The sequence below is a fragment of the Belonocnema kinseyi genome, chromosome 1 (genome assembly GCF_010883055.1).
Source record: "Belonocnema kinseyi isolate 2016_QV_RU_SX_M_011 chromosome 1, B_treatae_v1, whole genome shotgun sequence".
Lineage (NCBI taxonomy): Eukaryota > Metazoa > Arthropoda > Insecta > Hymenoptera > Cynipidae > Belonocnema > Belonocnema kinseyi.
Genome location: NC_046657.1, coordinates 83,782,335 through 83,799,520, shown reverse-complemented (window position 1 = coordinate 83,799,520; position 17,186 = coordinate 83,782,335). Strand labels below are relative to the sequence as shown.

General features: G+C 31.4%; 1 protein-coding gene across 1 annotated transcript in view; it reads left to right on the top strand.

The window, feature by feature from the left end:
• Positions 1 to 16,134, top strand: part of LOC117169368 — a 33,768-nt gene extending 17,634 nt beyond the window's left edge. Inside the window, exon 3 of the mRNA XM_033355717.1 lies at positions 15,441 to 16,134. Coding sequence (XP_033211608.1) covers positions 15,441 to 15,898 — 458 coding nt within the window. The 3' untranslated portion in view covers positions 15,899 to 16,134. The remainder of the gene's footprint in view (positions 1 to 15,440) is intronic.
• The last annotated feature ends 1,052 nt before the right edge of the window (positions 16,135 to 17,186 follow it).

The following is a 17,186-nucleotide window of genomic DNA, read 5'->3' as shown; positions in this document are numbered from 1 at the left end:
GTTTTGAAAATAATCAACTTAATTCAGAAAAACTTAAATTTAATACAAAAGATACTTATAAACTAGACTAACCTATCCAACTATTGCGTGAGTCATCGAAACCGAATCATTTTACAAATAGCTTATTTCCTCTTTTTTTAGTACTTTTTGCACCAGATAAATATTTGGATGTCTAACTTTGCCTAGTTCTTGTTCATAAAAACTACCTGCAATAGCTTCACCTTCACGCAGACAAAAGAAATGTAACATTTACTTAGCAAGAATTTTAAAGGGTTTCTTGTAACCGTAACAGTATAAAGTGCTCTTAATAAGGGGGTGAAAATGTCAAAGCCACTTAGCATTTCGTAAATGTCACAATGAAATTAAGGTTAATTCGACGGTTATCCTTCAGTAAAATAAACCTCTATTCCCTCGTATTACATACTGAACGACATGTAAAATCCACTGAACCGAGATTACAATAGTAGTGCAGTGGACATTACCGAAACATCGGTACTTGCTACCGATCCGATCGGTTTACTTAACTCACCCCTGAAGTCGCAACGCAACCTATCTGCGCGGAGCACCGGGTGAATTCACGACGCAATCGGCAATGAATGGATTGCATCACCTAAAAAACATTCCTTTTTGACATTTCTGTGACAGTCGTCACATTACTCCACATTTTCACTTAGCAAGGAAGGGGTTTTATAAAAATAGCACCATTTTGGGTGGCACAACTTATTCACAGATCGCGTACGCTTGAGAGTTTATTGGAGCAAGACGTGTTTTTGTTCCGTGACCGTTTCAGCTGACATATAGATAGAATGTGAATGCTAGAACTTTTGTTATATGCCGCGATGGCATGGTTGCGTATTCAAAAGTCGTTCCTGAGGTCACCACACTCAGTTACAAATGCATTTCAAAATTATTTTACAGATCGCAACTCGTATACTAGTGTAGTGATTAAGACTGGTGACTTGCGTGCTTAGGTTTATGCGTTCGAATCCTCCCCATTGCGTGCGAAATTTTAATTGTATTATAAGCATTATAACTTACAAATAACGATTAATTATAAGTATATCCGAAAATATTTATAAGAAATAACCGTGCGCTTATTTATTAATTATTTTTAGCAATACTTTTTCACAATTTATAGTGCTGTCTTAACTTTAGTCTACGCCGATAACATAATTCATATCTCTTTATATTATTCGTTAAAGTGACATGATAATTCGTAATTGCAGCATCCAGGAACTGTACAGAATAGCGATTAGATCGGTAAAATCTACGGATCCGCAGGTCAGCACCACTTGAGAATCGGTACTAGTAACTATCATTGATAGTCATACTTATTTACGTATAATTGTTAAGTTTACTGAACTGTCATGTTGTCCATATACGTACTAGGAAGATCGGTAGATTTAACTTGGTTTTCAGCTAAATGTAAAATTATTGACGCTAACGTTATCAGGAACTTCTTCAAGCCTGGAAATTTATGTGGTTGATGAAATAATTGAAATACATACAGGAAGTTATTAAATAAGTGACATAAAGCGCTATCTACAGAATGCTTTGGCAAACAAGGATATTGAAATTCATATTAAACCAAACAATAATACTTTAGAAAGTGAAATTTACTGCAGTCACGGTATAGATTTCGAACCTAAAGATTCCATCGGTCATTTGCTAGAGTTTTCTCCACGCAGATTAGAAGCTAAGCAAACTTATTCATGATTTGTTCCCTCTAGTGCCACCTGGATATAAGATAGTTGAAGTACCATTTCACGTTATTTACTTACCAGTCGCCGTGCAGACAATAGATCATATACAGCTCCGTATAATTGATCAAGACAGACATTTAGTCAATTTTCGTGGTGAAGTTGTAATACTCAGATTGCACATCAAGTCTCTCTAATAATAGGCATCGTTTTCAACCAAAAGATTGGTTTTGGTTATAATGAACCAGCACAATGCCACAAACTAATCAGTCGACAAAGAGCAGTCAAAGGGTTAACACCTCAAAGCGCCCTCTTCTTAAAAAAAGTCTAGGCCTGAAGCTAAGAAAGAAGAGGAGAATATAGAGATTTAAGATTTTTTGCACCTTCATCTGTCAATTTGTCTATCAGCGATTGATTCTTAGTCATGGAAGGGGAAATGTTGAATATTCAAGCACCAATCATCTTTGATGAGTCGATTGCACACTGTGAAATTCATGCACATCAGCCTTATGCCTCATCGAACTTCAACAATAGTGATGAAATTACGATATATGTTCAAAATCAGGACCAGTGTCTCCTGCCGAGCAAAAGTTTACTTCACGTACATGGAAGAATCGTGAAAACTGATGGAGCACAGGTGACAAACACATCTTTCGTTTCGAAGACCATCTGTCATTTGTTTGAAGAAGCAAGATATGAAATAAATGCAATAGAAATTGATAGAAATAAAAATGTTGGTCTGACTAGGCTCATGAAAAATTACGTATCTCTAAATCGAGGACAATCACAATACATACAGAATACCGGTTGGCTTGGTGTAAATAATAACAATCTGCTAAACATGAACTCATTTTGACAAGATCTCAGAGTGATGCAAATGCCATCTTGCAAACAGCTCCTCTTAAGCAGTATAAAATTGAAATCAATAAAATAGAGTGGTTATTGCCTACCGTTAGACTGTCTAATTCACGAAATTTTCAGTTGCTAAAATATATTGAAAAATATCCATCTATTCCAATAAGTTTTCGAACTTGGGAACTATATGAATATCCCCTAGTTCCAGTCACTTTAAACCATATTTGAACTGTAAAAACGTCAACACAATTGCAAAAACCGAGATTTGTTATACTAGAATTTCACACAAACTTGATATTAATCGAAATCAGTAAGCCCTTCTTTATGAAATGTATACAAACTTTCAAGCTAATTACTATGGTAAAAAACCACCACCACTGCTCCCGAAAAAAGAATTTATAGATCATGCATCTCTAGTAGTAATTGCCTGCTCTAAACAGAATGAGTCACTGAAATACGGACCAGTTGACGATCGTTTAGAATTTCAAACGATCGTATAGTTGAGTATAAACCAATGTAAAAGGATTGGAAACAAAGAATTGGTTGAAACAATTTGTAGAAATATCATGCGAAATTGTTGACCTGCTTGATCTGAAATGTCCTACACTGCAGAAATTGCATGAGATGTACATATGAACTTGAAAATATTATGTGTACGAATCAAATGTATGAAAAATGCTGTAATTGCGCAATTGAAAATGTAATTTTATTGGAAGATTGGATAATTTCAGTAGAGTACTTATGTGGTGATAATTATTTATATTTATAGAGGTAAGAAATGTTTTTCCATATATATTTAATCTACGTACTTTTAAGTATATTTAATGTACTGATTTTTTTTAGAAATAAAATAAAAAAGCAAATGAAAAGAAACTTGTGTGTTTCTCTCAGATTTCCTTGTCCTTATAATAAGTGCGAATATTAGATATGCGAACGGAGAGGTCAGTGAACATCGTTGGCATTGTGACTTCAAGAAATGTCGTTCTCAGCATTGGGGGATTACGTCTGCTGGATCAGGTTGCATCCTATAACTAAATCAGTTTAAGAAAAATTCTCTGCATTGAACTTTTTTCAATTTTAATTGAAGCAAATGATTTTTGATTTAAAGAAATTAACTTAAAATTATATTTTTCAGGGTATTTTATTTTTATTTTTCAATAACTTGTGTTTTGTACAAACAATTGTACACTTTTTTTCGATTCCTTCTTATAATTTTTACATATATACACTTTACGTTATATCTATGTTACAAAAGATTATTTTCATTCCAACCACTGCATACTATAAATCTGATACATTAAGCTTTCTATACAGTATATAATCTGTCTCTTTCACTCCTACACTCATATATTCAGTATATTCTATCTCTCTCATTCCTCCACTCATATTTCACCTCGCTTGTTTTTCTTCTCATATATACAATCTTAATAGCCTAAAATGACAATTTTTTTACATATACATATACAAATAATCAATAATTATATACATTTTTACATTGCATCGACTTCCATGGGGTCAAAGGCTCTATATTAAATCCCCATGGAAGAGTATCTGTCAGTACCGGGGAGCAGCATTCGTTTGCAATCATGCCAGCTGAAAGCAATCTTATCTTGGACGATGGTGTGCACTTCGTGCTTTCGACTTCGGATTAGGTGTTGAGTTTTAATCAGATTATGATGAGAAATGAGAGACTGCTTACAGTCATTGAATGTTATGGTTTTCAGTGTTGATCCTTTTATACCTTTGGCTCTCTTTTTTTCATTTTCTTCATCCAAAACTTTATATGCATATAATTTTGATCTCAAACCCACAAATTCGCTCATTATTTTTCCGTTGTATTCATTTTTCATTAGTCCCAAAACTTTTTTATTTTTTAGAGGAATTCCGTAAACATTGTCTGGTGGATAATCTGATGTGTCAAATTTATAGATGTCTCGTTAAATATATTCGTAAAAGTTGGGAACAGTGAAGTGATAAATGAGACTGCCTGTATATGTATCTCGCAATTTTGCAGAGTTTCCAAAATTTGGTAGAATATAGTTGTAATGAAAATCATACGTGATAATTTTTGAGATATCAAGGACTGTGAAATCAATGTAGATAGGTTTATAAAAAAAATCTTTGTTTTGCTCATTTCAATAATTACTATGTTTTCATCACATATGGCACAGCTATGAAAGTTTGGCTTATCAATTAGAGATTTGGCTCCATATCTCCCCTCCCATTTTGTCAGAAGCTTGACATCTTTGTACTTCCTAACGTTTTCCATTGTCTTTCCATAAACAGAATTGTTTATCAATTTATAGAAATTTTCGTCAAATTCGTGAGTTGCTCTTCTTCTGTGTTCATTGTTTAAATCGACGTATTCTTTTAGCCACCCTTTTTGCTTAAATTTTAGCGCTCGATGAATTTTCGTTAGTTTCATACCCAATTTCAAGTACATTTTTAGGTATCGGTAATGTAGTACATAGTTTTTCTTTAGTAGAAAATTGCTTACTAATTTTTGAATCTGACATTTAGAACCAGGAGGCACAAATTGTTCTGGACATAATGGAAGGTCCTTGTGCAAATCGTGAAGTTCTTCAGGATACTCTAGATCCACTTCAAGAATGTAACCTTCAGGTGAATCATCAGACACATTGAAAAAGTTTGGACCATTTTCGATATTTTCAAACCATTCAAAATCTTGCTATGGTAAAAACTCAATCACAGCTTTACCATACTGATTGTTAATATTCAAATAAAAAATGTATGATTCCGGATCGCATGGATTAAAATCTTCCCCCATTAATCTATTGTTTGCTTTTGCAAAACGGTTAGAGCATTGTGAAACGCCACCTCTGATTGCTCTCTGAATTAAGAGCAGCATTTCCACATCAGTCAGTAAGTGTACTTTGATTCCAGTGTACTTGAACATTGCATCAAAAGAAAGTCCCGATGTTGTGTAATAATGAAATGGATCTAATTTATATGTTGCAAAACAAGTTTTTCGAAAATTTTCAAACATGTCAGCTAAAAGTAAAACATCCGTTTTCAGGTATAGATGTGAATACTGCCCTAAATTTGGCAAATTAAACGTTTCCTACACTTTACAAGCGTGGTGAGAGTAATTCTCGTCAGAAATGTAGCAATCGTTTAATTTTGAATAAAATGCCTCTTTTGGAGGTAAACTGTCTTCCTCTATTTTTTTCAAATATCAGTATAGTCACATGGGAAGACTCCTTTTCTTGTTAACAAATTGAATTCACTGTCATTTTTACAAAATTTTCTAGTTATTATTTTTTCGCTGTCATTGAGATATGAGGGTAATTTTTCCAAGCTACTCGACATGAATCGGAACGAATCGATAAATCTAAGTTTAACTCTAGTATTTGTAACGTATTTTGTAAATGAGATATACTTTTCTTTATTTACAGGCAGTAAGGAGACATGTCCCTCAAAACCTTGTGCTAATTCTTTAATGAAAAAGTGTGAGTCGTAGCCGGATGAATTATGTAAAACTACTGGCATGATATATGAGAGTCTTTGTAATTAATGTTGCATCTTCCATGTGCTGAACCACGGTACTCACCTATAAAGTGACAATGGTTGCGTTGTTTTACATCATCTTTCTTAAAACCTTTTTCGCAAATGTAACACAATTTTGAATTTCGAAAATCTTGTTTTTGCTTCGACGTTAATTTTTCCATTGGTACTGGATTTTCTAAACGAGAATTTACGTTAACTGATAAATCTTTCAATTCTTTTATAAACCATTCAATGCAATCCTTCTTACGTTAGAATTTAGGTTCTGAGACCGAATCATTAAAACTGCATTTTGTATAATACGCAGCACTAGTAGGGATATGCTTTTAAAACGCCGCTTTATCTGTTTGTGAATTTTTAACTGGTTTCAGCAAACATTCAATGTCTGCATATACTGCAAATGGTACATTTTCTTTGTATCTGTGATTTTTAAACTTTAATATGTTCCTACCCTCCTCCTCTGTTGAAAGCATTACTCGACAATGATTCAGATTTTCGAACTCAGCTTTATGATTAATCAGAGATTTTTACAATTTAAAGTGACAATAGCACCTTTCACAGAACCATGTGCGACACTTAAAATATGTAAACTGTGACTTTATGATTCGAGAGAGATTTTTAATCCATTGGAAATGATACACTGGATTACTTTCAGAGTCATTGTTATCATAATCAAAATCAGTATCTTTAATCATTAGCAAGTGAATTGTAGGACATTTTTAAATTTCCTAGCTTATATAAAGGGGGACAGTCTCATGCTTTTTCCTATTTTCCTCATGTTCTATACCATAAACATTTATACGCAATTGATTCATTTTTTCAAATTTTGTAATAGTGGGAAAGTTGATTTCATCACGTTTCAAGAGCGTAATGAAATGGGGGTAGAAAGAGACGCGATCCATGTTCTTATCAGCAGGGCAAAGAGCGGCCATTACCGACCAGAGAAAATAGTACTTGTCACTGTTCTCAACATTTACAACTGCTCTTTTTTCTCTAATAAATTTAGGTAATCGTACAAAAGTTGATGAGCCTACTGCAAAAGGTGCGTATTTATTTATATTAACATTTAAATTTATTGTCTCTTTTAATCTCCAGCCAGACCTTTCTTGCTGGAATTCCTCTACTTTAGTTCAAAGTTTCTCTCTAACTTTACTTTCAATTTATTTCGGTTGCTTCTAAAATAAGTTCATATTTAGTATTAACAATTTTTATTGATTCGATCTCCCTGTCCCATTCTATAGCACTAAATTTTGCGGCAAGAATGATATTCGTTTCTAAGCTCCCCACAAAAGTTTTCAAATTAATTTTTCGTCAATGTGTATTCATTGTTTTTGCATCCATGAAAAATTTATCTAAATCTTTACGCGTTGAATTTATAACCAAACCTATTCTCACTCGACTTTTAAAAAGCAGACTCCAGATCGTGCCATCTGATTCTATCTCCTTTCCTATCCAAACCCTCATTCACGCCAATTCCACTCTTCTGACGTTTTTTGAATTTGCGGTTTTTGGATGTTAGTAGACCAATTGTTGACTGCAATTTATTTTTTGCCCCTAGAGAGAGATGCTCCTTTTCCTGCCTCGGAATTTTGTTCAACCTTGAATATCCTGCGTGCACTAATGTGTCCAGTAGGAGATTTCAAAAGTAGTTTCATTTTCATGCAGCACTTCATAGGCATCTTCATAAATTTGAATAAGCTTTCTGCAGTCCAGAGAGTCCATTTTGAATGAGCACTTGATCGCTAGCAGAAAACTGTAAACAAATTTTTCGCTATGAAGTGACTTTTATACTGCAACAATTTCACAAATAATATAGTCAACGAATTGAACTGAGTTTAAATTTAAAAAAATGTAATTTAATTTGATTTTAAATTTAAATAGTTTAATATTTTCAATATATTAAAAATTTTTAAAAACCATAGAAGGTGCACTAACCGAATTTTAAGAGACACCAGGTTTCCTATCTTCACTGCACAGGCGAAATATGTTGACGTTCGTAATAATTTTTTAAAAGAATGTTCGCAAAAGTTTTTATAATAAATTGTATAAAACAAGAAAACAGTTCAAAATCTCTGTATTAATTTTCACTTCACCTCATGGTTTTAGGTTCGTGTGTATTCAACAAATTCTTGATGACAACTGAGGGAAATGTATGCAAATCGCCGTTTTATAGGTGCACATTTGCTATCCTTGTCTAGTAACATATATATATATATATCTCTCTCTCTGTCTAATTGTTCTAAAACCTTCTACATTATAATCCACACATGCGGATATAATTTTTTAACATTGCAAAATGTAATGCGCCATTAAAAATAACCTTGAAGTTGTTTACGAAAAAAAATTGCGCAATAAAATTTGATATCATTCATTCTACAAAATGCAGCACAATAGAAAAAATATTTTTAACGCTGAATTAAATCATCCTCGATTCTCTATAGTCGAAGAATAGTCTAAGTGAATGACTGAAAAATATTCAAGTATTTTATTATATTAATTGGTTGTATTTTTTAATTTTATTTGAAATCTTTAGCGTTTAATAGGGACAAAACTGACCTTTCCAAATGAGAGCTGAAAAGTGAGCATACATCTGCGAATATCGTTGCACCAAATAAGGCACGATAAGCGCCGGGCAGTGTACTTTTGGTATTTACTAAACGTCCATGAAAGTTCTCGAATTAAATTCATGCTGTCTATAATCTCTCTCTCTCTCTCTCTCTCGAGTCTCGAAATTGTTGTCAGTATCTTGTTACATATACCTCGTTCAGAGGTTGACGGACCTAGAATATGGAAAAGAATGAATACAAAAGCGAACGATTGCGAGCTGTAAAAAGAAGTAATCTCTCTACAGATCGATAGCATAGGATAATAAAATGTGTTTAGCCTTAGACTGCCGATGTATCAATGCTTCTGCGAGTTTGAACGCGTGTGGCTGTTATGTGTAGTCCGTGCGCGCTACTTGATGCCGGAATAAAGCAACAAGCATCCCTGAGTATATGACCTACCATAAAAAATGCTTTTTTTATTCCTTTCTTACCTTCAATTAACTTTATATATATATCTTTTTTTAATTCTAACTTATCTCGCAGATTCTAGACTGCAGGAGAATGTTTCACACAGGCAAAAACTTTTAGTCAAAGCATCATCTATCAGGAATTTTCAAATCAAATTAATAATCAAAGCAGGATGCCATTCATAACCCTCATATCAAATTTCATCTATTCACCTGCATCTTTTGCGCATTAAACAAATAAAGGCAGAATTTTTTAGCTAAAAGTATCATCTATCAGGAAGCAATAAATAAAATTAATAGTCAAAACAGGATGCCATGCGTGCTCTTCATATGAAATTTCACATATACACCTGAATCTTTTCCGCATTTAACGAATGGCTTATCTGTCAGGAAGCAATAAATCATCCTTGCTTTTCTCATTTAACCTTAGCATATGCATGTGATAACCGTAAAACTTGTTTTTCGCAAATTCTGCCTTTACACAATTGCGCAATATGATTCTATGACGTCATCAAATCTTCCTAGAATCTTTTACAAGCTTATACGCATTAAAGAAATAAAGGCAGGAATTTTTAGCTAAAAGTATTATCTATCAGGAAGCAATAAGTCAAATTAATAATCAAAACAGGATGCCATGCGTGCTCTCAATATGAAATTTCACATATACACCTGAATCTTTTCCACATTTAACGAATGTCTTATCTGTCAGGAAGCAATAAATCATCCTTGTTTTTCTCATTTAACCTTAGCATATGCATGTCATAACCTTGATACTTGTTTTTCGCAAATTGTGCCTTCACATAATTGCGCAATATTATTCTATGACGTCATCAAATCTTTCTAGAATCTTACACAAGCTTATACGCATTCAACAGGTTTAGACATTTATTCCACTGGTTAGTGGGGTCCCAGAATAATTACAGACTCGTAAAACTTTGAAAAATGGATCACAAAAAAATAGGCACGAAAAATCACATCGGAAAGAGGAGATCTGAAGAAATGAAAATATATTTATCTCTTTTTTTTTGTAGTGTCGAACAGTCTTAGTTATTGGACTTTGAAGAGCAGTGTACCGGTCGTGGCGTTTTGGCATCATTCTGGTTAAAAGTTAGTTTTTTTTAATCTTTGGTTAAAAAATGTTAACATGTCGTCGAAGAAAAATTGTCTTTATTGAAAATAAATGTATTTTTACTAAAAATGTAGTTATTATATTTTTGCTATAAAATTGATCTTTTCCAGTTAAATATTAAATGATTTAATTCAACTCTTTTGTTAAAAATTACTATTATTTATTTCAACAGTTTTTTAAATTAAAAATTAATTTTTTTGTGAAAGTATCAAACTCGACACTTTTGGTTGAAATTCATTTTATTTATCATGGATAAGTCAATGAGATCGGAAAAAGCGACAACAATGTTTTTGAGATTTTTGTGACACATTTATCTTTCAGAGAAGGATTTCTAAAAAGTTATTTACTCCTATGGATCAAGAATAATAATGTTAACAAATTAAAAACGATTCAACATTGAAAAGTTTCGTTTTTGGTCCATCATAATAGGGTGTTAACGCTACTTGCATAACATTTAAAAACTTCGAAACTTCAGGGATTTGTTTTAAGGCAGCGAAATTTTGAGTGATCATTTTCTTTTATTACAATATGAAATCCAATAAAAATGATGATTTATTTATAAAAGTACGCTTGTATTACTGTAATAAGCTATTTTAATAAAAATAAGCGTTTTTTGTTTAAAATTACTTTCTTTAACTGAAAATTTAATTATAATATTTTTGGCTGAAGATTGATAATTTTTTTATTGAAAATTTAAATATTTTTTGCTTAAAATAGAAAATACTACATTTTTCGTGCATATCTCATCTTTTTGAGGTATGATTATGAGGCCATCGTAATACAAAATCGAACTTATTTGTTTCAAAGTTTTAAACTTTTAATTTATTTATTAGAATTGTACAAATAAGTGCCACATAAGGTTATTTTAGTTATTTATAATGAAAAATTATTTTTTCTCATATTTTATATAAAAAGTTTGCTTATCAATAAGCTAAACATTGGCAATCCTAAAAAATAACTTTTTTCATTAATTTGTTTGTGACGTAATATATATTTTTTACAAATTATTCCCACTCACTGTAGACTATTTCTAGATTGTTTTGGTAAATATGAGGAGCTGAAAGTAAAAACAGGACATATAAGATTTGGGAGTCAAAATGGAACATAATTTTTTTAGAGCAAAAAGGGAGCAAAAAAATCTTCCGAGTAAAAACGGAACAAACTTTCTTCCGAGTAAAAATACAACGCACTGATTCTCCGAGTAAAAACGGAAGAAACGAGCGCGTGGCTGAAGGGAGGGGACGTACGCACGGATGTTAAGATGGATAGAGGCTCGAACCGTGCCCAGCTTGGGATTATCATTTGATCAAGACTCAAGAGTTTCAAATGAAAAATAATAATAAAAAAGCAAAATACAATTGCTTAAAAAAGCAAATAATAACCGCTATTCTGATGACAAATTTAATTAATTTAATTATTACTTTTGATGGAAAAAATCGACATTTTTACTACCTGAAAATCAAAGTTTTTTGGAAATATAAATTGCAGTTACTCAGAGCGAAATATGAAAAACTGTGTAAGGTTAAAGGAATTCGCGTCGCATAGTTTAGCAAAGGATATAAATGATGAACAATGTAAAAAAATGTTTTACAAATAAATGTTGATGTCTGACAGTGTTTTTTGAACGTGTATGAGAAAAAGTAACACAGCATTATTTAATTTAGAAAAAACTCTAGCGGTAAATCCGTATCGTGAAAAGTAGCTGTCTAAAGATGCGAAAATACAATAATATGTATGTTGCAACAATTCGTATAAGCAAACGTACAGCCGAGCTCCCTGAACCATAGATTTTTCATTACACGATTTCTGATTTTCATATTATTTCGTTATTTTTGTCTTCGAATATTTCTTGAACTAAAATGGGTCAAAAGGACTCATTTCAAATGGACATGCACGTAAAAAATTAGTTCGTGTAGGCGACAAGCACACAAAGCGTTTTCTCCCTAAAAAATGGCATGCATATCTTGCATTCCAAGAGTTTCAATTTGTTTCATTTCCGAAGAAAATTCGATTACAAGAAAAGCTTGCAATAAGACACATGGATTTTGAAATTCAATACCTTATTCAAGAAGGTAGTTTTTTGTACTCCAAGAATCACCCTCAAAAATCCAAATGAGCTTTTTGCGACAAACGACATTGTGTAAGAGATTTGAAAATATACCATTTTCTTTATCTTTCCCAGGAAAGGGCATTATATAGCGATTAGTAGTTTTTAAAATGATTCCCAATTTTATTTCAATATAAATATTAATTTTAAAAAGTACTAACTTTTTAACAACAAAAAAGGTTACTCTCAGCAATCGTTAATTGGATCGTCAATTCCAGAAAAATACCAATTTTATTTATTTATTAAGGAAAAAAATTAAACATGCAAGATTTGTTTTAACACTTTCAAAATATTTTATTTAAAAAATATTACCTGTAACTTTCATAAGCAGTATCATTGATTCGAAAAATAATACATTTTTAGGATTGATAGTGGAAAAAATTGTCTAAGACAATAATAATTGTTTAAAAAACTGAAAATTAGTTTTATAATACTTCAAAGGTTTAATTTTACCGTATAATATGTAATCTCTAATGCTGAAAATGTTCGTTAAAAGTGGCCTTTGCCATCCTCAGAAACCGAATGATTAAATTCATCAGATATATTTGAAATATTTAGAAATATTTCTGAAACTGTTAAAATCTTTGAGAAATCATTGAAGCCTGTAAAATCCTTGAACTCTATCCGAAATCTTCGCGAAACCTTTAAAATCTTTGTTTTTTCTTTGGGAAAACATTGAAATCTCTGTGAAATCGTTGAAAATCTTCACTGAACATTTGAGATCTTTGTGAAATATTTGTTAACTATCCGAAACCTTCGTGAAATATTGGAAATTTTTGTGAAATCTTTAGGAAATTATTGAAATCTTTATAACATTTTTTAATTATATGATAATATTTGTTAAATAGTTCAAATCTTACCGAAATTTGTTATGTCTTTAGGAAATCATTGAAATCTTTTAGAAGTGTTTCCGGAATATTTGAAAATCTTTTAAATATTTTTGCATAATTTGTAAACTATTGAAATTTTTTGGTAATATTTGGTAATAATTGCAAAAATGATTGAAATCAGTCAGTTTATCCGAAATCTTTGCGAGATATTTAAAATCTTTAAGAAATCTTTGAAATCCTTGGGAAATCATTAAAAGTCTTTAAAAATATTTTTGAATTATTTGTGAAATTTGTTTAATCTTTGTTCAATTATTATCAATTTATTCATACATTTGCGAAATCATTTAAATTGATCAAAAATCTTAGTTAATTTTTGCGAAATATTAGAAATATTTTTTAATATTTGAGAATATTTGTAAAGATGATGAAAATCTTTCTAAAATTTTTGAATAATCATTAAGGTCTTTATGACATTTAAATATATCTGAAATCTTTGCGAGATTTTTTTAATCTTTGGGAAATCATTCTAATCTTTGCTAAATCTTTTGGAAACCTTTATGAAATATTTTAAATGTTTTACGAATATTTTTGGAGATTTGTGAAATTATTAAATTCTTTGTAAAATCTTTTAAATCTATGCAAAATCTTTTCCAAATATTAAAAAACTTTGATATATATGGGAAATCATTGAAATCTTTAAAAATCTTTGGAATTTTGGAAATACTTTTCAAATATTTTTTTATATGTGAATGTTTTGTAATCTTTGGAAAATTACTGATTTCTTTGTAAAATCTTTTCAATCTATCAAAAATGTTTACGAAATATATGTAGTCTTTGGACATATTTCCACAATATTTGTAATATTTTTGAAATATTCGTGAAATTATTAAAATCGTTGCATGATTATTGAAATCTTTGAACAATATTTAAAATTTATCGGAAATTTCTATGAAATAATGAAGTCTTTGTCAAATCTTATTTGTTGAAAAAATTTTTCCCCTTGTCAATCTTGAGGATGCATTATTTTTCGAATAAATGATACCGTTCATGAAGATGAACAGTAAAATTTTTTATTTAACATATTTTTTATCATTGTTGAAACAGACGAGTTGTGTTCTTGTCGCCTATACACGGACTAATTTTGTACATGTATATCTATTTGAAATGACTCCTTTTTACTGGTTTTAGTTAAAGAAATATTTGAGGACAAGAATAACGAAATAGTATGAAAATCAGAAATCGTGTAATGAAAAATCTATGGTTCAGGGAGCTCGGCCGTACGTTTGCTTGTACGAATTGTTGTAAAAACATATTATTGTACTTTCGTATCTTTAGACAGCTCCTTTTTACGATACAGAGTAAGTTTACCGCTAAAGTTTTTTATAAATTAAATAATGCTGTGATACTTTTTCTCGTGAAAATTTAAAAAAACACTGTCAGATATCAACGTTCATTTGTAAAAAATTTTTTTACATTGTACATCATTTGTAGCCTTCGCTAAACTATGCGATTTTTTCAATCAAAAGTAATAGTTAAATTAATTAAATTTGTAATCAGAATAGCGGTTATCATTTATTTTTGTAAACTATTGTATTTTGCCTTTTTGCTTTGTTTTTCATTTGGGATTCTTGAGGCATGATCAAATGATAATCCCAAGCTGGGCACGGTTCGAGCCTTTATCCCCATCTAACATCCGTGCTCGAGTGCCCTCCGTTCAGCCGCGCGCTCCTTTGTTCCTTTTTTTACTCGGAGAATCAGTATGTTGCATTTTTACTCGGAAGAAATTTTGTTCCGTTTTTACTAAGAAGATTTGTTTGTTCCCTTTTTACTCCCAAATTTTATATGTCCTGTATTTTCTTTCAGCTGCTCGTATAAAAGAGCTTGTTTGATAAATCTAAAAATCGTAAAACAAGGGTAATTATGAAAAGTTAAAAAGAAATGTAAATTTTGTTGACGAATAAGAGCTTAAGGATATTTTTATTTAGAATACACAAATCTTTTAAAAATAAAAAATATTTTATTTGAAGAGGAAAACGGCCAAATCGAATGAATAGTGTAGGCTGAAAAGTTATTTGTCTACATAAACTTGGTTTGCCCCACTGTGGGCTCTAGCGCAGATACTCCCTTTATATAAATCTAGTTTCGAAAGCATAAAATTTACGTTAAATAAAATATGGACAAAATATTCATGCGTGCCCAATGTTTGAATGTAAATTCAGACCTACGATATACTAAAAATTAAAAAATTTATGATCTAATTTTCCAAATTTTCTTTTTCCAGAACCAAGAAAAACACCGCCGCAAGAGAGAATCCCTACGCGCAGAATGAAAATTAAATATGTCGAACGTCAACAAAATTGGTTTGTTAATTTGGAGGAAGATATCTATCAGGTATTAGTGATAACAGAAAACAATAAGGAGTACATAGTAGGAATATACCTGGACGAAAATTTGTTTCCAATCGGGGATGACGTCAATAAGAAGCAAAAGAGAATTAAAGTAGACGTAAGTTCGGGACTTAATATAGAAATGAAGGTAACTGAAGATATGAATAAACTATTTATTAACACCAAAATATCTGAGAAAATCTGGAAAGCCTGGAATGAACAAAAAGTTTGGGCACGTAATGGCCCCGGCGAGGTTTTCCCAGCGCAATCCTCAAAGGCACCTAACCGCTGGCGCTGGTTCTCACGATTCGCATCGCCAGCTAACAAAAATAATCCTAGTGTCCAGGTATAGAATCCAGAAGTAGCTTTTTCTGTATATTTTGTTGTGAAAATATATAGGGATAGGAGAAAATAAAATAATCCCGGATCAGATTTTTCATAACTTTGGATTAGGGCTAATGCAGCTTTGGCCTATCATTGCTCTAGCCCTGGCCAGTAATTGTATTTGCTCTAATTCAATCGTTATTATCATGTTTGGCACTTGCATATCAATGGATCTTTTGAATAAATAATGGATTTTATTTTGAATTGCTGATTTATCGTGTTGCGTTCATTTTTTAATTCCTTATTCCTCTTAAATTATAATTGAGGCGCCAGATGCAAATAGGAGATATAGGAGTATTTTGAATAAGTGGGGTACTCTGAGTACTCGATAATAAAATTACGAAATTTAATTTTCAAGATACATGTTTAGGTTCGGATAATAGCAAAAGTTTAAGTCTTTTCAGTTTTTGAATTTTTTTTTGAAAAAGTATTTTTTCCTTCTCTAATTAAAATATTTCGCCTTTTTTGACTTGAGGTCGCATCGAAGCGGGAGGGTTTAAAAATGGTTTTATAAAAATATCTAAAAATATGTGAAGTACGCTCCCTCTAACAAAGGTGAAGCCTGAAGGTCGAAATGTAAATCAAAGTCGCGTGAGCACACTTCGAAAGATTATCGAATTTTATTCCACACGTTTCATGGATTTTTGTCAGTGGAGCCAGTTTTGAAAATAATAATTTTTACAAATTGTGGCTATCTTCAATGATTCTCCAGTGTCAGTCACGCCGCGCGTCTCTCACTTCATGGCTCTGGCAAGGATGTATCACGTCTTTATGCGACTAATCTGCTGTGGAGTTCGAATCTTTGGCTAGAAATATTTTTTTACATAATAAAACATTTGAATTATTACTATTATTAATTATAATCAATTATTAATAATTTAATAATCAATAAATACCAATAATTATTTATTATAATCATTAATTATTATAATGAAAATATATTATAAATTATTTATAATTATAAGTATTAGTCAATTAGCAATTAATAATTAAACAAGCCCACAAAAAAGTGGATTGTGCGAGAGATCAGATCAGTATTGAAATCATCTGGAAAAAGTCCAGACATTATATTTTTACTCATTTTTGTGCGCAGAATACGAATCTGACACCAATTTCCCACTAAAATATCAGCGTTTTCCCCTATACGCTGAAAATTTTGAAAAACATCAGCTTTGTCCTGTATGAAATAACCACTGTTGTTGAAATCATCTAGAATCAGAATCAGAATCAAATCGTCTGTAAACACGTGAGAGCAT